Source organism: Felis catus, chromosome A3 (assembly GCF_018350175.1).
Source record: "Felis catus isolate Fca126 chromosome A3, F.catus_Fca126_mat1.0, whole genome shotgun sequence".
NCBI classification, from domain to species: Eukaryota; Metazoa; Chordata; class Mammalia; order Carnivora; family Felidae; genus Felis; species Felis catus.
In genome coordinates this window covers 59,057,617-59,081,595 of record NC_058370.1, presented here as the reverse complement: position 1 = coordinate 59,081,595, position 23,979 = coordinate 59,057,617, and the positions used below count along the sequence as shown (strand labels likewise).

Here is a 23,979-nt window from a genome sequence, read left to right as displayed (position 1 = left end):
TTCTCATACTTAACAGGGTTCTTTTTCCCACCCAGCATACTCCACCTGAAATAGCAGAATTGTTCCCTGGCCCAAAAGGTAAAGCAGTTCTCCCCAGTCACTGTGAAGTCATCTCCGTAGCTCCCGGGGAAGATGGCAGCTGGCACCAGCTGGCACCTCCCCGGAGGGTGTGCGGGGGCCTGTTCTCAGCCCTGTAGTGGGCACAAGCCCTGAGCAATCACCCGTCTGCCCTGTAAGAACTTTAGGCTTGGCGACAGAAGACCTGGTTAGAGTCCCTGCTCTGTTATTTCGATTCTGAGCCATCTTGGTTAATACATATAACCTTTCTGGGCCTCAGCTGCCTCATCTGTAGAATGAGGAAGGTCACACCTTCCGAGACTTGTGAGAATATGAGATACTCATGAATAGGTTTGTCACCTGTGCAGAGCTACAGAACTAGCGAGTTTGTGGGGGACACTGTGTACCCCTGGGGATCACCCTGGATCCTGAGGCCATCTCCTCAGTAGCACTGGCCAAACCCAGCATCAGCCTGGCTCCCGATGTGGAGTTTCAGGGCGGAAAGCGCTTGGATCCCAGGTGTGCTGTGCCAGAACCAGGGCTAGAAAGGGGGGGGGGGGGGGTCAACAAATGCTGGGGGCCCATCGTATCAGAAACCATGTCTGACTAGGGAACACACCCCGAAGTGAGAATGCGGGCCCATACCGCAAAGCGAAGCTCTCTTCTCCTTTTGTCAAATGTTTTTCCCAGCACAACAGTCTGTGTGCCTGTAGGACCACTGGGAGCAGGAGGCAGGGTAGTCTGCTGGTACTTGGATTCCAACTCTATTGGGCTGTGAGCAGGTTACCTCACAGGCCACGCCTCCTGTTTCCTGTGCAGGGCGGATAATAGTAGCCCCTACCTCATGGAGGTGTCTGTTTTACGAATGAAGAGAGTGAATGTACGTGAAGCCCTGACTGACAGTGATGCCAGGTCGGGGTCGGCTGCTGTGCCACACAGGGCTAACCCATCTGCCTGTCTCCTCCCACCCCAGTGCCTAGCCCCTCTTGTAATGGCTTTGACGGCACCCTTTCAAGGCCCTGCCGGGTGCCGCTGGGAAAGGAGGTCTGCTTCATCGCCACAGTTCGTCTGGCAACACCACAGTTCTTAAAGGCAAGTACCTGGGAGAGCTCGTGTTGTGTGAAACTAGTACAACTGAGTCACGTTTAGTTACAGCTCACTAACCGTCTTTATGGGAGAGAATAAGATGGCAGTGAAGTTGCCACTGACTTTGAAAAGTTGAAATGTCTGCTTTCTGCACCTGTGAACTGCGCCGCACGCCCCTTGCCCTAACTCTGGTTTCCCAGGAGCTCTTTTGCTGGAAGGCAGCATCAGCTGCCCTTCAGCCTGCAGAGATGCGCATTGGCAACTCTGTAGATCCTCCTCCCTTTCATGCCAACGTTACTACCACTCAGGGCAGGCCGAGGTGAGGGCCAAGTGTCAAAACCCAGGGCTTGTCTGTATTCTCTCACCCGTGATTGCTTTAACATCCATGGCATGAATGCGGAGTTAAATTAGTCATTCAGATTCAGATGAAAAGCCATTTTCCACATGTTTACCGCCCTTCCAGGTAATGGGAAGGGAGTGGTGTGGCATTTTGGCTCTTAGGTATTTTTCCCCAGCTTGTGAAATAAATTTAGTATCAGCTAATACTGAAATTAGCTACAGATGATGAGTTTCAGCCCAACACAACTTGGAGACTTGCTCTAAATGATTTTAACTTCTGTTACCCACCATGCGTTCTTGAACCAACCTAGGGTGAGCATCTGGCACCCCAAGCAATATTTTTTTCCCTTCTAATACAGGAAATGTGCATAGTTGACGAACCTTTAGAGGAATTCACTTCAAGGCATAGCTTGGAATGGAAATTTTTATTTCTGGATCACAGGTTTGTGAAAAGAAAAACATATTTGGGTTGGGTCCTTTTCAAGTGTTTGTTTGCATGAGCCAGGCTCTCCTTGGGAGAGAAAAGTCGGGCCTTGTCCCTTCAAGGAGAAGGGCTTTCTGGCAGCAGGGAAAATCGTTCCCGGCCAAGAGCCAGGAGGCCTCCCTTCAACTGCAAGTGCCCCATCCATGGATATGATCCGTGTTTGGGCCAGAGCATCTCAGGAGAGCCAGGTGCCACATCCCAGGGACATCTTTGGGATACCCTCACCCCCATCCCACTCGGGACCCTCTCCAGTTCCCCGGAAGGCAGGGGCAGATGGGAGAGAACCTCCTCTCTTAATTTTCTCAACACCCTTTTGTCCCTTTAACTTCACCTTCTTTCTTTCTTCTGTAACATTTTTCACAGTTGAAGGATGAGAACTCTCCCCTCCCTACCCTTTAAGTTTTTGTTAAGCTTTGGGACTGGACTGCCCCAATTGATAGCTGTTTTTAATTATTCGGTAAAGATAAAATGTATTATTATTTAATGCAGGTTATGCTAAGCAAACTGAATATATAAATGCCAAAAGGGTTGAGCGCTTTGGGAAACACAGCCTCTCTGCAAAATTACTGTCCTGCCATCGTTCTTGAGAAATGAGGTCTCTGTGTTGATCATGAAACATGCAGACTGTACCCTCTGTGTTGAGGTGCCACCACGGTGAGTCTGGCAGGGGGACCTGCTTTCTGATGAATTATCCCCGTTGCTTGGCAGAGCCCCTCCGATCATAGGATACCTGCCTTTTGAAGTTTTGGGGACCTCAGGCTATGACTACTACCACATTGACGATCTGGAGCTCCTGGCCAGGTGCCATCAGCACTGTGAGTATCGCACACCCTGCCCCAGGGCCTGACGGCCCCCAGCACCCTCCACAGAGCCCCGGCAGCAGGACTCTTGGGCCCTGGAAGTCCACTTATTACTTGGTTTCTTTTTGAGGAGGAATACTTTGTTTCCTCGAACATGATATACGAGTGTGGCAGAGGTCCCTGTGGTTTGAGTTTTTACCTGGAATTGACTTTGTTCCTCCTCCTCCCACCCCCCAGCACCTTCCCAGTATCCTTTAGATAGGTAAGCTGTTTAATCTTACCTAAGAAAACAAGGTAAGTGATGATGGTCATTTTTTCTAAGTTATGCAGTACGTTATTTTAAGTTTATTTATTTATTTTGAGAGAGACAGAGAGAGAGTGCAAGCAGGGGAGGGGCAGAGAGGGGGAGGGGACAGAGGATCCGAAGCAGGCTCTACGCTCACAGCAAAGAGCCTGACATGGGGTTTGAACCCACGAACCGTGAGATTATGACCTGAGCCTAAGTCGGAAGCTTAACAGACTGAGCCACCCAGGTGCCCTATGCAATACATTTCAAAGACAAACTATTGAACTCACATCACTGCTCATTGTAAGCAGACATATATTGGTCACAAGCTACAGGCCAGATACTGAGTGAGACCAAGCACATAAGGATGATCAGAATCTCCTTGCTGCTCTGCAGGAGCAAGGTCTAATGGATACTTACAGGATGCTGTCACTGCATTGGAGGGAACGTGTTCAGGATACTGGGGGTGCTCAGAGGAGGATTCCTCACCCAGCCAGGGGAGGGGACCGGGAAGGCTCTCTGCCACAGAAGAGGGCCACAGGCTAGGAGGTAGAGGAGGTACCCCATGTTGTGGGGTGGGCAGGGGATAGAGGGAGAATTACAAGCATATCTGGGTTCTCACTTAGCAAGAGGAGTCAAGAATTAACCATTTAAAGCCATATCTTCAGTGCCAAGTTCTAGCTTTAAACAGGAAAATTTTTAATCATAACAGATCCTGACACATAAATTGACCACCAACACTGTATTTTGATAGATGTCCTGTCTGTAGTATCCATTGTAACTTTCCCTTCTCTGCTGTTCTTGTCAAAAGAATAGGCTTAAGTTCCATCAGGATCCTCAGAACCTAAGGCTGATCTTTTTTTTTTTTTAATATTTTTTTATTTATTGGGAGAGCACAAGCCAGGGGAGGGGCAGAGAGAGGGGAACAGCAGATCCAAAATGGGCTCTGAGCTGACAGGCTGGCAGCAGCGAGCCTGACGCAGGGCTTGAACTCATGAACCTTGAGACGTGACCTGAGCCGAAAACAACTGAACCACCCAGGTGCCCCTAAGGCTAATCTTTAAAACGTTAACCCTTTGCTCCTCAAAGTGTGGTCGCCAAACAGCAGCAAGGACATCACACAGAGTTGGCTAGCCTTGTAGACTCTCAGGCATCCCCACCAGGCCTGCGGAATCAGAACGTCCATTTTTACAAGATCCCCAAGTGATTCATGGGCACGTGAAAGTTTGAGAAGCAGGGTTACCTCAAGCCTTGGCTGCTTCTGCCTCTTCTAATGGAGCAAGGCCACCCTGGTTGTAGGATTACCTTCATCATCTGAAGGAGTTGCCCCAGGGCTCAGGCAAGATGTTCTCACTCTGTCCAGCCCATGCCCTTACTCAGCTGGGCCTCCTACGTCTTTGGAGATCACATTTTCCAAGGCAGTGGCTCCCTTTATAGCTTTGGTTTCCTGGTTGTGATATCTATTAACTGTTTGCCAAAAGAGGTGCTAAATTCCAGCCACTGAGGCAATAAAGTCCAGATTGTTCTTCTTCCCTAGACCCACAGTCCAGCCTTCTGCCCTGTGCAGTCTAATATTCCAACAGCATCCATTCTGTTCTTGACACCCCCAGGGAAGCCCACCAACAGACTTGACCGCAGGGGACTCCACGCAGCCCTGCAGCACTGGGGCCTGAGGTGGAAGGCATCTGTAGCTGACTCTCTAATTTAGGACCGTGTAGACTAAGCATGAACTGCTGACTGACAGCCACAGAATCCAGCCAGAGGTTGCTGTCAGGTCTGTTTTGGGCCCAGATCCCCCCGTGTCTGGATGGTCTCTTCTGTACTCAGCTCCTGCAGCTCCAAAGACAGCTCCACCTCCAGCAGGGAAACCTGTGCCTCTTTTTAATTAAACTCCAGTTTGGGAATCTGCCCTTATCCGAGGCTCTCTCAAGCCTTTGAGCATCTGGGGAAGCCTGCAGATTGTTCTTCCATTATTTAAGAATTCATTATCGCTTACCATTATCTTGAGAGTCACTTAAAATACAGCGCACCTGGGGAAATAAACCGTGTTTGGCACTTTCTGGAAGCTTGTATTTTTAACAGTAACTTCTGGGGAAGAGATCATTTTTGTATTAACGTTTGCTACCCGCAGACCCCATTTTCTCCTAACAGTGATGCAGTTTGGGAAAGGGAAGTCCTGTTGCTACCGGTTCCTCACCAAAGGCCAGCAGTGGATTTGGCTGCAGACGCATTACTACATCACTTACCACCAGTGGAACTCCAAGCCCGAGTTCATCGTGTGCACGCACTCGGTCGTCAGGTGAGGGCTGGGGCTGGGAGGGCGGGCGAGCCCCTCACAGCTCACACAGAGCTCCTGCCGCCTCAGGAGTCCCAGCTTCTGGAGAGCCAGCAAGCCCCGGGCTTGAATTCCTCAGTTGGGGCCAGGCTGTGCTCTGCAGTTCACAGAAGAGTCTCCAGGTACACATCCCACTCGTTCCCTCGACGCTGAAGGTTCAGTTAGGCCCCTCCGCAAGCCTCACACGCTCGTTCAGGGTGCCAGGATGTTACTTACTGACTTACTGCTTCACTGACCTACTTGCATATTTTCCCCTCATCTCCATCCATCCCCCAGCCTTCCCTTGTCACCGTTTTGGGAAGAAAATTAAAATTTTGCCTCTAAATAACTCACAGACATAGTCCCCTTTATTGTTAATGCATTTAAAAAAAAAAAAAAAAACCCTGCTGGCAACTGAGGCAGTGTTGGGAATAGAGCCCGGCTGCCGGTGGGAGGGGGTTCCTGGTGGTTCCTGGTGGCCTCAGGGAACCCCCGGCCCAGTGCGGGTGAGGAGAGCTTTCAAGGGAGGCAGCATATCCAGCATTTCCTAGACACAGGCTGTGTAGGGTCATAATTCCCAAAGGTGAAGGAGAAATGTCATTTGTGGGGTTTTTTTTCCCTGACTACAGAAATTGTAAGGACATAAATCAGTTTTAAACTGGTCTGGAGAAGAGCATTTAAGCAGAGCAAAGAAAGAAAGGTTATATGTATGCACGTATACGCGATAGGTAGATAGATAATGGATATATATATAGAGAGAGAGAGATGTACGCATACATATAGATACATACATACTGCATTTATGTATATATACATAAGAGATAAATGATTGATAAAATGGATAGATACCATGCATACGTACATGCACACACGTGCATATATACAGTTAACAAGTAAATCTCCCTTCTTTTAGCAAGTGAGGAAAGAGGAGAAATGTTGGTCTTTCTTGCCAGTGACCCTGACCATCACACTGCATGCCACTCTTAGGAACTTGATCTTGGCTTCCCAGCCCACCCTTGGGCACTTCAGCAGCCAGTGATTTCCCGTTACAGGCCAGTCCCACCCACCACCACCCAGCCTGGGCCTTCATCAGAGGGACTTTTTGCCCCCACCAGCAGCATCTTGGTCTTCAGACTCTGCCCTTGACCCTGCTCTTCCTCTCCATCCTCCACCTCCCAAATCTTGGAAAGTAACCCTCACAGAGAGTAGGGAGTGAACTAGTGAGTAAATAAGGTAACAACATTCCAGAAGCCCAAGAGCCACTGTCACTGCCCAAGTCCCCTTGCCCAGCCTGCACCTCCACACATGAAGCAGAAGCCATGGCTGGGTCACTTTGGCCTTCACCATATTGAATTGATTAGCCCACGCTATTTTATTTTTTATTTTATTTTATTTTATTTTATTTTATTTTATTTTATTTTATTTTATTTTATTTTAAAGTTTATTTATTTATTTTGAGAGAGAACATGAACCGGGGGGGAGGGGCAGAGAGAGAAGGGGACAGAGGGTTCAAAACAGGCTCTGTAGTGATAGCAGCAAACTCGATGCAAGGTTTGAACTCAGGAACCATGAGATCATGACCTGAACCAAAGTCTGACACTCAGCCAACTGAGCCACATAGGTGCCTCTTACCCACACTATTTTAAAAGTCGGTTCACAGATTAATTAATCAGCGCTCTGCATCTAGATCTAGATTTGTTTGAGAGAAAACTTTCAAAGGTTGTAATTATTTAAAAAGTCATGTGTCCCTTCTCTGTATGCACAGTCCAGACTGAGTAGGTTTTAGGAAAGGCTTCTGATTATTCAAAGGCCAAGTCTTATCCTGTAGATGAAAATATGTTTCTAAAGACAATGATGTTTGGAAGTTTCAGGGCATGGGGAGAAGGTAAGTAAAAGAGAAGGGAGTAAAAACATCCTGGAAAGGAAAATATTTTGAATGTCACATTAGTCGCTCTGGTGGAATTCAGGCACAGAATGAAACTCCTTCCTCAAACAAGTGACAAGACCAGCCTCTTTCGTGGCGATGATTGTGGGGTGGGTGTCATGTAGGGTGCCTCGATGTACCACACAAGCCCTCTCTGCTGTTGCCATCTGAAATGTCCTACCTCCTGCTGTGGTCTCTTGATTTCCTGATCAGTTACGCGGATGTCCGGGTAGAAAGGAGGCAGGAGCTGGCTTTGGAAGACCCGCCACCCGAGGCCATCCAACCTTCAGCACTCAAGGTATGCTGATCCCCACCAGATATCTAAAGGCCAAGTTTGCCTAAGTAAGCATTCCCATGAGATGTTATAATAGAAAGAGTAATAGTTTTATTTGCTATGTTCCCCGTACTGTCCAACACGTTTCTCAGGTATTCTCTTGTTTACCATCATGACGCTCCCGTGAAGCAGGCACTGTTACTGCCCTCGTCCTGCAGATGAGGCCCAGAAACACACAACACACAAAATTTAGCTAACGTACTGGAGGGCACTGAGGATTAGAACTCACAGAGCTGTATAAAACATACCCTCTGGACTCAAAGCATGATTTGGTGACTTTCCATCCTTACAGGAGTGGCTACGATAAGTCCACTTTGTATCTCTCCCGCAGATAAAAAGCTGGGGGCTTATTCCATCATCCCATTGAGGTATGGAATAATTTAAGTGCCCCTGTCCTTCCCTCAGCCTAAGTGCCGGGTCCTCCACAAGTGCCCCTCACGGATACTGTCCGTGTCGTCGTCGGCAAGGTGCACTTTCTACTTCTGCATCTGAAGGTCTTGGTTAACAGCCATGTTGGAGCCAGCTTCATGTCAGGGAGCTCTGCTTGTGTATTTCCCTTCACAAAGTCTTATCTCCTTCCCTGCTCCACACTCAGCTTTTAGGTCCCCTCCCCCAACCAGGCTTTCCCCCTGTGTCAAACAACTAGGGAAATGTGCAAGCAGACCAGAGCCCTGCTCCTCAAACGTCAACCTTCAAACAGACACAAATGTTGGGGAAAAAAGAGAGAAGGCAAGGAAGGGAGGGAGCATTGTATTTCATCAAAGCCAAGAAGCTAACCATTGTAAGATCCACCATTATTTATCTCCCGCTAAGAAAGAGAAAATGCTGCCACCAGTCAATCTGTGAAACAAGGATTTCTTTTCATCAGTTGAAAGACACATCCCAATTTTAGAAATGTCAAAATGTAGGGGGGAAAGTGTCTCTTAAGAATTGGTGAAATGTGGTTCAAGTTTCAGGCTGCCCAGTGACCTAGAATCCAGAGACTTCGGCCAGAAGCTGCTGTGGCAGCAATGGTACAATGAAAGCATCTCTGGTCCACGAGAGCTGAGTTGGGAGGAAGGAGGAATAACCTTTAAAGACCAGAGAGCAGTCAGTGTCTTCAGCGAGCCTCCCCTGCTGGCACGCTGCATGGTGATATATTGTATGGTGATTCATCACCAGCACACTGATACAACACACCTGCCATTGTTTGTGGAAATGTTTATTATCCCGCTCTGTCATATAATGCATCATGTATCATGTCCAAGAACAGAATTAAGCTGCTCATAGGCAGGTGTTAGACACCCCATATATCACAGCTCACAAATGGGCATAATATGTATCATCCACTCGGAAATTCGTTATTGAAGTTTCAGATCCTTTGGGACTCCTAGAACCCAGTGGAACTTCTCATAAACATGCACGTATGTATAAGCACACCAATACAATCTCGGGCTGCCTCTTTTCAAGGAAAAGCTCCGGGACAATGCTTTTCAAACTATCAGTGGTAATGAACTATTGTTTTTTTCATTTCAAATCGGTCACTGACCGCTTTTGTAAAACGCTAATTCCCATGCTTGGATGTGATGTGCAGATATGTCAAATGGCTATAAAAGTCTTTTGGTGCTTCCTCTCATTTCCTGTACTTATTTCTCTGCTGACCAGGACCACACGATTTGCCAACAGCCCCGGGCCAGGGACCTCACTCTAAGGGGTGTATCTGGGGAGACTCTGTGACTAAGGAGCAGAGTCCCAAAGCTGACATTTTAGCACAGCAAATCCAGGCACATACTGTAATTTGAGTTTGCACAAAGGACTGTAGGCCAATATCAGTCATTTCAGCCCTTCTTGGGCACATACACAGAATCCACCCTCACTGGAGCCATGACTCAAAAGACAGAATAGCCACATAGACTTGCACCCAGAGATTTAAGACCCAAGACCATAGGACATAGAATGGCCTGTGCAGACAGCCTAGTGGATGCCAGGAATGTCACTGTCCTCCTCTGCCTGGGTAGGAGCATGGCTCAGGAGAGTAAGCATTATGTTTCTTCTTTAGCTTAAAAATTATCCTACCCCCTGTTTTCTCATGCTTATGACATGAAGCCATGCAGGATGGAAAGATGGCTCCTGAGGGTTGGAAGGTCACAGTTGCTTTCTCATCACATCACACTTGAAGCAGGGGCATCCTGGGATCCAGGATTGGTTAGGATCCAGGAGCCAAAGGATAGGAGACCTTTGGCCTTTTGCCTGTTCTTCACTCTGGGGCCCTGAGACTGCAGAGGAGAGGCAGTGGGGAGACTGTGTGGGGCACATTCTGAAGGCTCCAAAGGCATTTGTTTCAATGGCATGTTAACAATCCGGTACCACCACCAACTTCATTTCTAGAACCTGCCTCTCCCCCTGCCCCCACTTCTGGGAAAGCCAAGAATCTGGGCAGTGAGGTGACAATTTTAAGAAAAAAAAGAAAATGCAACATCAGTTATGAATATCTAAAAAATCAAAATCCAAGGTGAGCAAGTGTAATAGATACTGCTTATATAAGGCCACAAGCCTCTCAAAGATGTCTGGATTAAATACATGTACAAATATTGTACCTGAATGTGTCTGGAATGATCTCCAAATTGTTTCAGTCTTTCTCCCTACACCCTCCAAAATTTTCCACATAGTTAGAGGAGAACTAAAGTCACATTCCTATCATCTCGATACTGCAATGTGGACTCTGTGTGTGTTTCAGGACAAGGGCTCCAGCCTGGACCCTCAGCAGCACTTTAACGCACTTGACGCAGGCACCTTGGGCCTTAACACCAGTCATTCACCATCAGTGTCCTCCAGAAGCTCCCACAAATCCTCACACACGGCCATGTCAGAACCCGCCTGTGAGTGTGCTGCCACGGATGGTGAGGGGGTGGGCGCCCATGTGGGGCCAGGGTGGTGGGAGTATAGAGTCCCACAAAGGGTCTCAGGCCTGAGCAGAATCAGGGCAGTCTCCACCTGCCAAGTGGAAGCCGCCTTCCGGTTCACACTGTTTCTTGCTTCCTTTCCCTCCGGCTTTCTGCCCTCCACCTCTCCACACTCCAGAACAGACATAAAGCAGGTGACACGCAGGCCGGATAGTCTGGCCAGGTTTTGGTGACCCTGGTAAGATATAGGATCAGGCAGGTGGTTGAACCAGGTCGTGGACATGAAGCTCGGGGATGGTTTGCTCCCAGCGGGGGTCGGGTGCTGGCAGAACCCGAAGCTGTGGCTCTTGCAACAGTTTCCATTCATGCTGGACTTTTTTTTTTATCAGACATTCCACCCAAGCCCTTGTTTCAGGCATACTACAGTCGTTGCTCCCCTCTTTTGATAAGAAAGCTGTTAAGGATGCATGAATCAGGAAGGTTGCTTTCTTACAGCTGCCCCAAGCAAGCTGATGGCAGAGGCCAGCACCACGGCTTTGCCGAGACCAGCCACCCTGCCCCAAGAGCTCCCTGTGCCAGGGCTCAGCCAGGCAGCCACAATGCCGGTATGTATGTGACCTTAAACTCCTTCTCGACCAGAAGTGCCACAGCGTGGCAGGGCTGACAACACCATAGGACAGCATTACTGCATCTTCCCGGAGAAGCAGTTGTACTTGGAGATTAAGAGTATGGCGTGGCAGGCAGGGGTGGGAAGCTAGGTAATTGAATTGGCAAGTGATCTGAAACATTTTTATTCCAAAATTAACATGGATGTGTATTCAAGGAATGCAAAATGCAAGTGAATTTTAAAGATGAAGCTGAAAAACCTCAAACTGGGGGTCACATCCCCAGAGTCTCTGAGGGTACACAGGATCCTTCCATCTGAGGTCCCGTTTCCCTCCAGGGAAAATGTTCAAGAAGTCAGTGCCAACAAAAATCTATCTCTGCATACATCAGGCAGTGTCCCTGATACACACCAGACCTCCCCAGAAGGTCAGGGAGTGAGTGGCCTTTTAGAAAGCACGCTGGCTGTATGCAAAATCACTGATGCACACAATACTCCAGTTATCTCCTGCCTCGTAAGGGGTCACACCAAACTTAGCGACGTAAAGCAACAGTCATTTCTCACATTCGCGGGATTCAGGAAGGGCACAGCAGGGCTGACTCCTCTCTGCTACCTCGTGTCAGAGGCCTCACCGACTGGACCTGGGGAATCCACACCCCAGGGGTGTCTGCGCTCATGTGTGGTACGTGGGGTGGGCCGGGCTACCCTGAGACCATCCACCCTCCACTTGCCTGGGCCCCTTCTTGCCTGGGCCCAACTTGCCTTAGGCTTCTCCCAGCATGGCGACTGGTTCCAAGAAGAAATGTCTGGAGATGGAGCTTTCTGTGAGAGCCAGGCAGAAGCTACATGGCTTTCTGTGACCTAGCCTTGGAAGTCCCACAGTGTCACCTCTGACATCCTTCTTGATCAGAGCAGCCCCAGCTCACCCGCAGAGATCGACATAGACTCCACCTCAGGATGGGAGAAGTGTCCAAGAATGTCAGGGGCCACATCCAGGTAGTTGCCAGAAACCCCCTACCCAACCCTCGCTGACATTTTGGAGATGGGAGTGAACATGCCAGCTTCCTGCTTGCGGTCTCCAGGAAAATCATGCAGGCCCTCCTTGAAAAGCTGGAGTGACATGTTTCATTTTCAAATCGCACAAGACAAAGACCACTTTCTTTTTCTCCAGCCACTTCCAAAAATACTTCCAAGCCATGAATGCCATTCTTCTGATACTTGGCAGTCCAGTAGAACTGCTTTCTGCCACTGATGGGGGTGCAGTTCTGGTTCCTCTCCACTGTGTGAGGGATGCGATCTGAGGAGAACCCCAGGCAGCCCTGTGCTGGGGATTCCTCACTCAAAACAAGGTCTCCTGTGGTCACTTCCTCCCAATGTTGTCCTGCGTGACACTTCCCATTTGGGCTTCTCTTTATGGCCTCTAGGGCCTGAGGGACAGTTTGGGAGTAACTTCACAAGAACCCTTTTACTTTTCTTTTAAAAACTCTCAATAGCCCACGAAGCTGAGGATTTCATTTCTTGTTTCTACACATTGCTACGTATCGCCCCCACTGTCCTCCTGCCCTGCCCCGAGGGATCAGGAAACAAGGTCTGTGACTCAGCTGACTGCCCAGGAGTCTCTTGAACAGATTCCAGGCAGAGCCTGGTGAAATTGCACCAGTATTCACTGCCTGGATGAATGATGGATATAGAAACGCATGGCACGTCTGTTCGCTGCATTCAGGTTGAGCAGGAAGGATAAGGGCCACACGCAAAGCCAGCGCTGGTTATTAGCACAACCCCATTCGTATTGCTCGATGACACTGCTAAGAATTTATCAATTTGGGAGAAGAAGCAACCAAATCCAGCAAGAATGGAGTCTAGAACAGAGGCAAGGAAGGGGGAGCGAGAGGAGCTGCCAAGCTCCGGCACGTCATAGCGGCTTTGCAGGGCACACCATGGTGGGAAGGCATCCCAGACCCTGAGTGACTCCAGGATCTTGCTCAAGGGCACCCTGCACCCTCCATCAGCCATGTGTCGGCTCTGACTCTGTCTTGCAAGGGCGGCAGCACAGCCTACCTTCTAACATGTAAGCTCTTCACTCTAGTGCAGAAGGGCCTCCTCTAGGCCAGAGAACCCAGCTGAGCGAGAGCATCCATGTGCCTCTGTAATGGCCCAGAAGTGGTGTTTGTTAACAAGGGCCCCCTCTCTTCCCCAGGCTCCCCTGCCTGCCCCGTCATCCTGTGACCTCACACAGCAGCTCCTGCCTCAGACCATTTTGCAGAACCCACCTGCCCCCATGACACAGGTGAGTCTGGGGCTCAGGGAAAGGGGGGCCTGGTGGTGGCGCTCCCCGGGACAGAATGCTTGCTATCCTCTTGGGCGTGTAGATGCATCGGTGCCAATGTATAGGTACCAAAGCAAGATCCCAAACCGGGGGATGTTTCTCCTGACGTGCAGGTGGGGCACCTCGAGCTATGAACTTTGTCCTCTCCCTGTCCCCTCTGGCCATCATCCTTTTCTTAATCTTTGTTCATCCCTCAGCCACTTCTCCATGTTCCTCTTACTTTTTATGACTCCAAATTGGTTATGTTATTTCAGGAAAAGTTTGAATTAGGCCAAATGTCATAGGAAGCTGTGAGTCCAGTACTATAAATACCACATTTGTTGGTTGTTTTGTTTTGTTTTAATTTTTTTTTCAACGTTTATTTATTTTTGGGACAGAGAGAGACAGAGCATGAACGGGGGAGGGGCAGAGAGAGAGGGAGACACAGAATCGGAAACAGGCTCCAGGCTCTGAGCCATCAGCCCAGAGCCCGACGCGGGGCTCGAACTCACGGACCGTGAGATCGTGACCTGGCTGAAGTCGGACACCGACTGCGCCACCCAGGCGCCCCTGTTTTGTTTTGTTTTTTAAGGACCGTGGCTTTGCTGAGTAATTCCTTCCTTGTTTTAGCAACATTCAGTGAGTTACTATTTGGGTCAGTCCATGAGCCGGTGTGAGGGGCACAGCCCTAGCTTTTAGCACTCAGAGTTGAAGGGAGAGGTGGACATACCAACAGACCAACCTCCATGGCAGGGTGTGTGTGTTTACACAACTGGTAAGAAAACAGCCTACCGAGGAGGTGACCCCTGAGCTGGGCCCGGCAGGACGTGCTCGAGGCCTGGCGAGAGGCTGAATGAAATAGTGATCATTCATTCTGTGGCCGCGTAGGGCCTTTGAGCTGATTAGCATACACTGCACTGAGGCCAGGCTCCACTTTCAGTTTCTTTATGGGATATCTAGCTTTGTGCCACTGTCTGGCTACAAGGGGATCCGAGGTCACAGTTCACTGACAAGTACTCCTGGCCGCACTCCTGCCAAAGTGTGGACTTCTCTCTTGGGGCAAATCCATCACCACCGATGAAAACTCTTTTACAACACATGTCCCATTAACAGCCGTCTCAGATGCTTTCCTGGAATCAGAAAGACACCTGCTAGCACATGCCCCTCGACAGAGTTAGGCTGGAAGGATGTCAAAGCTACTCATCCAGAGTCAACTAATTAAAATAGTCTATGTTCATCCTCATTCGGAAAAAAAAAAATTTTTTTCTCTTCGAATTTCCAAGGCACATTTGGTATGAAATTAGTAAGTTTTTCAATCCAAAGGCACGTGAAATGAGAGTTCCTGTAACTTCTGGGTCTTGCATCCTAAAGGAATTTCTTTGTTATGCATAATGATGTGATTAAGGCCTTCTTCAAATTCTAATGTTTCATGTATTAAACGTCATTTTAATTAACAGAAACAGTTCTTAGTCTCTTAGGCATGTTATACTTAATAATAACCATATTCTTTAAGACATTCTTGCATAATGCTGACCTTTCAAGTCAGACAGTTCTTTGCATACCAGCTCCATGTAAAACAGTGCATTCTACAGTTTTCTCTCTTTCCACTCTCTGAAGCTATCTATCACTCTAGCACCCGATCGTGGAAAGGGGCGGGGGGGCTAAAACCCAAAGTCTGACAGAGGGTTTTCTGGGTAACTAGCTGGTGGTTTGGCTTCAAGATGTGTTTCTAAAATGTCTCTAAGTTAGAATAAATGTCTTTCTCAAAGAGGCCATGATCAAGAATACAACAAGAGACTAATGCCTGGGTGTCTTGGAATCCCTTGAGAAAATCAGAATAATATTAGAAGTCACTATCACTTATGAAGCACAGTGCTGGCCCCTCCCTGACTGCCCTGCCCCCTCCTATTTCCCTTTGGAGCCAACTGGGCAACCCAGAGTGTCCTCTCCACTGGACATGCTAGGCGTAGCCCCCAATGTTTCCTGACTTTGTAGAACCCCTGGAAGCTTTTGTGTTGTGGTTGTGTGTGTGTGTGTGTGTGTGTGTGTGTGTGTGTGTGTGTTTAATTTGCTACCTAGTAGAGGTCGCTTTCTTAACGGAATTCTCTTTCAAATTCCCAGCTGTGTGTTTTGATTACTTACATTCTGATGAAGATTTTTGTGATACAGTCTGGTTTAGCACAGAGAACTCATGTTTAGCAAGAGACTTTTTCTGTTAAATGAAATCTGAAGGCAAAGCCGCTCTGATTGAGGTGCATTTGGGAGGCGGGGGAGGTGTTGCTGGCAAAACCGCTCGGCCTCACCCAGCTCCTGAGACTCAGAATTCACATTTTGGCCCGGGGCCACCAGCTAGCTGTGCGATCTCAAGCCAGCCACAACCTCTGCGTGACATGGGGGTATGATGTAAAGAATTAAACGACCGGCCAGTGTGGGTCTCCGCAAGTGGCAGCATATAGTGGGTTTTTTTAATCATTTTGCCGCTCCAAAAACTGCAGTCAGTTATTCCATCCTTCAGTGTATCCTATCTGTGTTCTAAAGTCTCCCCGGCCTCCTTGCTTTTCCATGTAAGAAAGGTCAAAGGGCAAAGGAAGAGTCTCTGGAGGTGTTTGCAAAAGACAATGGGCAAGAATCAGACTAGGGAGAATGTTGGGATAGAGATTGAGGGAATGGAGGTTAAGTCATTGTTTTAGAAAAAAAAAAAAGGAGGAGGAAGGGAAGGAAAAGATAAGGAGAAAGGGAGAGGGAGGGAAGGAGGAGGAAGGGAGGGAGGGAGAAGGGGAGGGGAAGTCCCAGGCCAGCAAACACATGTTCCTCAAGAAACAGGAATTATTGAGTGCTCCAGAGAGCCCAGAGCAGGGTAGCCACCCCAGGGAGTGCCAGCCTCCCTTGCCACGATCCCCTACTTTCCTCGTGTTTCCTTGCAAGGAAACACCCTATGTCAAGGTAGGACCTATGTCCCAGAGATAACCTGTAGAATCTTTCTAAAACCAACCTCCATCCCAGGAAAAGGAGTAAGAGGTGGAACGGAGGGGAAACTTGGAGCTTATGTGCAAAGCAGATATCAGTATCCCTCCTGTAAGGGCACCCTCTGCCAGTGTTACCCTCAGGATAAATGTCAGGTGATTGTACTATTCTTTTCCTTAGTCTTTTGGTGCACAGATCTCTAAGTGCAGAGCAGCAAATGAACCTGGGGGAAGTGAGGGAGGGTGGTATGGCCTCAGGCTGGTTTGGAGAGCAGGGCCCCCACAAATTGTAGCTATCAAGTTCATTTGTGAATTGTTACAGAAGAGCCCTGTATGCCAGGATCAGATTTAGGATAACGATAGGACCCCAGATTGCCTGTGAAGCTGTCACACGCTCTCTGATGCACTGCTTTTGACATTCATCCCCAAAACCATTTGTCTGTCTAACCAAATTTGGAATGTCAGTTTGTGAGCACTGCTCACAAAATTGTGTCCCAATTCTGTGGCCCTCCCAAGCTGCAGTGCAATACATTAGACCTGCAGGTTCCGGTAGGCCTGAGAAAAGCTCATCTGGGGACCACTGGGCCTCCCAGTGCTCATCCAAAGACCCTGTGCCCTGCTGAGCGCCCCAGCAGTGAGTCACTCAGGAGGGATACCAAAAAGGGTGGATAAGGGACCGGAAATGAAAGTGGGCAGGGCTGCTCAGAACAGCAGCAACATCTGTCTGCAAGGCTGAAATAACTCTTTCATCTGGTCTTGTGTTTTGACTCCACCTTCAAGTTCTCAGCACAGTTCAGCATGTTCCAGACCATCAAAGACCAGCTGGAGCAGCGGACACGGATCCTGCAAGCTAACATCCGGTGGCAGCAGGAGGAGCTCCACAAGATCCAGGAGCAGCTCTGCCTGGTCCAGGACTCCAATATCCAGGTGAGGCCTCTTCCTGGGCCAGCATCCGCCACGGTCTCTGTCCTCCCTGCCTCCCTGCCATATTTATCCACTGTTTCGGGGTGGGCAGGACTCCCACCAAAGTGCCTCTGTACTGCCCTAATGAGTCCTGCTTACTAAGCATATTGCAACCTCCAATACCAAGTACAAGGAACAAATCCCCCCTCCTCCATCCCCAACTCCAGGCCAAACACGAATTTCACATGACACCCTCCCTGTTGACCCCTTGCTCTGTTGGGCACATAATGTCTGTATATCACCTGCATTTTCATTCATGAGTGGTGGTTGTTCGCCCTGCCTTGATGCCTGCCTCCCTCCCTCCTGTGGGGGTGTAAACTCCCGGCACCTGTGTAACCGCTTTCATAGCACCGGGCAGCTACTGGCTACCCGTGGGGGAAATGGAGGCAGCTCTACTGTAGCCTCTCACCCAAAGGGGCCATGAAGGGAGATCTGGGAAATGATGAGATCTGCACCCTGCACAGAGCGGGGATGGGAGAGGGAGCTGGGGACTGGAGGTCAGCACCCTGGCGTCTCCAGGCCACCCCATTTGTGGCATGCCCATTGCGGCATGCTGCAGTTCTGACAACAGCGGCTTTCAACCATGACACTGCCCCCCACCCCCGCCAGATGTCGCTTCTTTAAATCCTTTGGAGAGATTGCTTTTGGAGTGAAAGCTGTATATATTAGATTTCTTACAAGGATAAGTGATTTTTACCAAGTCTTACTTGTATCAGGTGAAGACTATGTTTCTTCCCAAGTGCATTCTTTTGACCCAGCCTCTAATTGTGAACGTAATAATAGCTCACCTTGGAGTCTGCCTTGAGAGCTCTAAGCATTTGCACTCCTCCCCCCACGCCTCTTAGAAGAGGGGGAAGGAAGCAGGAGACACCCTTGGAGAAAATAGTTGGAACCCTGGCCCTGCCGCTTCCCGGTCACGGTCCACACAGACCCTTCGGGGGGGTGGGGGGGACCAACAGGTTCTATGCGAGCGCAGCGCCCTAGCCCTGCGCGGTGAGATAACGCGTGAAGGATCGGCGATGCTGGGTAGCGGGAGACACCTGCTGCCGGCCTTCCTGCCTCCCTGGGCCCCTCAGAGGCGCTCCTGGCTTGCTTTCCAGAGCCCAACTGCCCCTGCCCCCACCCCCACCCGCACAGACTCTCAGCCTGGGCTCTCCCTTCCCCCCGCCCCACCACCCGGAGGACAGAGCCCAGCGGGACGCGCACTTCCCGCCCCGGGGGTCCGGGGGCGGAGAGCTCGGCCACACCCAAAGCCCTGCAGCTGCCCCGCCTCCTCTCCCACTCCCCCAAACGGGCCCGGGAGACCACAGTGTTTACAGGAAAAGAAATGCAGTCATGGAGGTGTCAAAGTCCCTTTTTGCTTATTCCTTCCCAGCTGTAATATTTTCTCACTGATCCAAGGCCCGATTGGCAGAACTTGCCTGACTCCAATTACTTGAATGGAATTTTTACACTAACAGGAAGGGGAAAATTGAGCCAGAAACTGCTAAAAGCAAGGTAGGCGTATGAACATCCTCCTCAGAGCCCGGGCCTTTCTATTTCCTGCCTTTTCCACATTCAAGCTGAATTCTAAAATAACAGGCGACACAAGGTTATCTCTTTCACTCCTTGTTATGAAGAAGTCTTATTTTTCTTCCTCGTGACCAATGCATTTTGTTACCCCCCCCCCAAAGTATCCATACCAACAGAGCACCTGAGTTTTGTGAGGGTTGAGGTGGAAATCAGGCCCTGCAGTGTGTTCCTTCCCCGTTTTCATACTTGTGACCTTATCTTTGCAGTGGAATTTTCCAAAGAACATGGAAATCCACAGATTGTCCAACCAGAGAATATTTCCTCAAGCAGCCTGCCTTCTTGTAGTTTACAAGTTTACAGATTTAAAGAAATACATTCCAAAATGTACAACCAAAACGTGTTATTCCTTAAAAACAAAACCAAAAACCTGTGTGGTTCAAGCATAAAGAAAAAGCAAGTAAAAATTACTCCACCCCTTCCCTAAAAAGGTAGGCGTGGGGAAGAGAGATTAAATAAGAATAATTGATATTTGATAGAATATCAACTATTGACATATCAAACTATTGAGAAGAGTTGATCATTGTTGAAGCCTAAACATGATACATGGGGTTTCATTATACCTCTATTTTGTGTATTTCTAAGATGTTCTGTAATAATAAGTATTGTAAAAGAAAGCAGATTAGAATAATGAAAAACCACATGTGAGCATACGATTGGTTTATTCTTAAAAATTAGAAGCTTTTTTTTGTCTGATAGCTTTTTCTATTTGAATGAAGGAACTATTTTTCTCATACTTCCTATAAAGTTGACCCCCTGTGCCTTTTAAGAAGTCATCCTCCTAAACCATAAAATTCTACTTTTTTGTGGGTAAAACAGAGGCATGGATGTGCACAGTGAATTAGGATTGTCCCCTACAAAAGCCTTTACCAGAATGTCAGTGGACTTTCCTACTTTACTTCAGTGCCCCTGAGCTTTCATTGAGACTATGTGTGCATGTGATGCTTACTGAGTACAATTAAAACACACACAGTAACCCACACACATACACACACACACACACACACACACACACACACACACACACAACTGGGTTATGAGGGAAAGGTCCTCTGAAGTGTTTGTGTCTGCACATAGATGGGAGCCATGAAGGATGCTACTTGGGGAGAGCTGTTCCCATGAAAGGTTGTGTCACCCCCTGCAGTCCAGAGAAGGACCTCTTGTTCTCTTTTTGAGAGTATGCACGCCCTCTGCTGGCTACTCAAAGAAATGCCAGGAAGGGCATCTGTAGCAATGGCAAATGTGTTCCTTGATAGTTCTTTTCAATCACTCATCTATCTTTCTTTCCTTTCTTCCATCCACCCATTCATCCATCTATTCATCCATCATCCCTTCCTTCATTCCCTCCATCCACTTATGCATCCATCCATCATTCCTTCCATCCATCCACCCTCCATACACCTATCGATCCATCTATCCATCCATCTATCCTTCCATCTGGCAGACACCCATTATGTATCAAGCACTTGGTTAGGCACTGTGCAAAAACAGAGATACACAGGACAGGGTTTTTACCCTTAGAAGGCACACATCAGTGGGACAGAGTAGCAGACCCAGCAGTCTCTGACATAACACAAGCAGAAATAGTTTGCCCTTCTCTGAGCAAAAGCCTCATTTATTTGTTTATTCATTCATTTATTTATTCCATCACTCATTTTTCAGATAGTTTTTGAATGCCCAAAGAGGCAAAGGAACGAAAAGTTCCTTTTTTCATTTTAAATACTGTTGTCACTATCTAACGTTGATTGAGCCCTTACTATGTCTCAGCATAAATTTTATTTAATCCTTTATGAGATATATGATGTTAATGTCACTGTTTTATTAATGAAGAAACTAAAGCTTTGGAAAGTCATGAAAACTGCCTAAGGTCATACCAGTAATACATGTTGGGGTTGGAATCTGAACCTAGGTATGTGATTTAAGCCACATTATACTGCCTGTCATAAATAAAGGTTGCATTTTTTTTTGAAATCTAACCAGAAGGTAAATTGTTCCCTACCGGAAAAATGTATGTTATGTAGTTTGAGTATTGTGTTTTTGCTAAAGTGATGAAGTGTAGGTCACCATAAGTGCTATAAGTAATAATCCCCAACCTGAATCTGAGATGATTGATACCCAGAAAATTCTTCTTAACTTCTTAAGTGACAAACAGCTCTCATTGAAAACCTCTCTGGTGGGGTGGAGGTGTGAGTGGAAAGCAGGGAGATCAGGTTGGGTGGTGGAAAGGGCACCAGATGGGAACCTGGTCCACTCAGCTCAGCCACCCACCTGCCTCAGGCCTCTGGGAGCCAGCTCAACCCCCGCCCATGAGGCGTAAACTTGAACTAACTACTCTGCTCCTGATAGTATCTACTTGGCATGGTTCTACCTCTGCCTTTCCATAATCACTCTGTCACTAAGCAAATGTTGGCATGTCGGTTCTGTACTGGGTTTGAGGTTGTACTGACCTGAGTACAGGAATGGAGGATTAAAACTCCAGATGCTAGAAGGAAGAGGGACTTGCTCCTCAAGAACTCAAAGCTATAGCCCTTAAAGGGAGTGGAGTACTGCCTGTCAAGAATCCAGTATATTTGGGGGCACCTGGGTGGCTCAGTCAGTTGAGCATCTGACTCTTGGTTTCGGCTCAGGTCATGATCTCACAGTTCGTGGGTTCGAGCCCCACATCGGGTTCTTGGTGATGGCGCAGAGCCTGCTTGGGGTTCTGTCTCCCTCTCTCTCTTCCCCTCCCCTGCTCGCTATCTCTCTTTCTCAAAAATAAATAAACATTTATAAGGAAAGAAGGAAGGAAGGAAGGAAGGAAGGAAGGAAGGAAGGAAGGAAGGAAGGAAAGAAAGAAGGAAAGAAAGAAAGAAAGAATCCAATATATTCAATAATACCAGTTTTCAATGCCCACAAGGACCTTTGATTCAAAAAGCTGGTTACAGGTCTTAGGTTTAAATTATTATTAAAAGTATTAAAGTTGTTTTTCTTAAGGCTTTAGAGTCAATTTACAGATTATATTTTATTTACAAATCTAACTTGGTCTAAAAATAGCAATGCTTTTACTTGTTTTTATTTTTTCAGCTAGTTTATAAATGTAACAAATCATAAATAACCAACATCCTCTACCAAAGCCATTAGTCTACAAGTTCAATATGTCTAAATCTTCCAAACGTTTCATGTGCTGAACAAGGCAGACCTGTCAACTTAGAAGTAAAATCTTTCTAAGCCCTTAAGCAATTCTTTTAAATCAAACACATCAAAAATGAAGTAGATCGAGGTTCTCATAAACACTTAAACATTCTACAAACTTATCAAATTCTCTTAAACCTTTCAAATTAAAACTTCCAGGTCAATGTATCACATTTGCCTCCCTGGGAATGCAGAGTCACCTAGCTAATGGGAGCAGATTGCTGGGTAAGATGCCCGACCGCAATGTGGGTACACACCCAGGCCAGTGGTCAGAGATGTAAGGCCTGGCACAGGACCTGGTCCTACTGCCAGGATGGTGCAGCCTTATGGCACAGGTTAGCCTACCCTCTGCCACCATTCATCCCATTAACAAGATATTTCTCTCTTCTAATAAGAAACTGGTAAGCCAATGCAGTCTCTATGCAAGTACATCGAGTTATTTATAGACCATCTGGATCTAAGCATCTTTCACACTGATAGACCTCCATTGCTAGACCGTAGCCTTCTGTAAGGCAAGGTCAGCATCCCTCCGACCCACTGCTCCACCTCCAGGACCCTTGCACTGTGCTTGTGGCATCACAGCACCCAATGTCCCCACGTTGAGTGAATGAATCCTTCCCAAGCAGGTCAGAGAGAGCAAGAAAGCCGTGGATAGGGAATACAGAGAAGGTGCAGACACCTTGGTGTGTGGAGGCAGAGCCCTGAAAGTGGAGGCACATGTGATCCCAAACTTAAAGGTACACTGTTCTGCTTCCAGATGTTCCTGCAGCAGCCAGCTGTTTCCCTGAGCTTCAGCAGTGCAACGCGGCCTGAGGCTCAGCAGCAACTCCAGCAGAGGTCAGCCCCAGCCTCCCAGCCCCAGCTTGTGGCCAGCCCTCAACTCCCAGGGCAGATTGCCTCTGCCCAGGTGGCAAACCAGCACCTGCTCAGAGAATCAAGTGTGATATCAACCCAGGTAAACGTGCTTGTCTTCATACTCAGTCCTTGCCACCGAAGCAGACCAGGGCATGCTTGATTCCTGCAGTATTCCGAACTGGAAACCTACTGAACCTTTCCTCTGTGACCAGGGCTAGAGTATGTTTTTGGGGGGGGGGGGCACGAGGAGGTTCTTTTCCTTATTCTAAGTCACTCTGAAGCCCCAAGTTGTACTAGTTTCCTTCTGTGTTTTATTAATATATTAAAATACCTCAATGGTATCAGCATTGATCCTGACCTGGGTTGGAGGTAGATATGGATACCCAGACACTCACATTGACAGCCATATGTCCCCGTGTGTGTGTCCTCAGTCCTCTTCATCTAGTCTTGTTATAGCCATTATCAGTGTGAGAACACGGGTAATCCACTTCTGTTCATTGTCCCTTTCCCCTGGGCCACCGTGCTCCCCCTCCTTCCTCCAGATTCCCCACCAAGCCCTTCCCTCATTGTCATTACCACCTACTACAAGCCATCAATGCCTTTGCAATCTGACAGTCAGCCAGCAATAAATGGCACTTAAATTGAATGAAATTGAGAGGACCTAAGCCCCTGCTTCTGGAAGATCAAAGATTGGAAGGCAAAATACAGCCTCTCCTCAAGTCTCATATTGGCACCTGTTCAGTAGATCTGCTGAGCTCCTCTTATTCACCATCTCCCAGGGGAACAGAGATGAATAAGACTTATCTTGACTCCAAGGAGCTTCTAGTCCCATGGGGCCTCTGGGAATGTAAACAGATAACGTACAGATAAATGTACAATAAAATGTGGAAAAGTCCACATTTAATAGTTTGGCCCATCTTCACCCAGATTTGAGGGTTTTCCTTTAAAATGCAGCCTTTTGGTTCTAAAGGTCAACAGAAAAATTAATGAGAATAGCCAAGAAGAATTTGGAAAAGAAAAACTGAGGAAGGGCCTACACTATC

The 23,979-nt window shown here is 47.9% G+C and overlaps 1 protein-coding gene across 10 annotated transcripts in view; it reads left to right on the top strand.

Annotated features, from left to right (window-relative positions):
* Positions 1-23,979, top strand: part of NPAS2 (neuronal PAS domain protein 2) — a 158,969-nt gene that overhangs the window by 127,452 nt on the left and 7,538 nt on the right. For all 10 annotated transcript variants that reach the window (XM_023251580.2, XM_023251579.2, XM_023251581.2 and 7 more), the window contains 10 exons: positions 1,031-1,149; positions 1,842-1,924; positions 2,675-2,781; positions 5,204-5,351; positions 7,504-7,588; positions 10,341-10,482; positions 11,002-11,111; positions 13,308-13,397; positions 17,159-17,305; positions 22,839-23,036. In XM_023251580.2, coding sequence (XP_023107348.2) covers positions 1,031-1,149; positions 1,842-1,924; positions 2,675-2,781; positions 5,204-5,351; positions 7,504-7,588; positions 10,341-10,482; positions 11,002-11,111; positions 13,308-13,397; positions 17,159-17,305; positions 22,839-23,036 — 1,229 coding nt within the window. The remainder of the gene's footprint in view (positions 1-1,030; positions 1,150-1,841; positions 1,925-2,674; positions 2,782-5,203; positions 5,352-7,503; positions 7,589-10,340; positions 10,483-11,001; positions 11,112-13,307; positions 13,398-17,158; positions 17,306-22,838; positions 23,037-23,979) is intronic.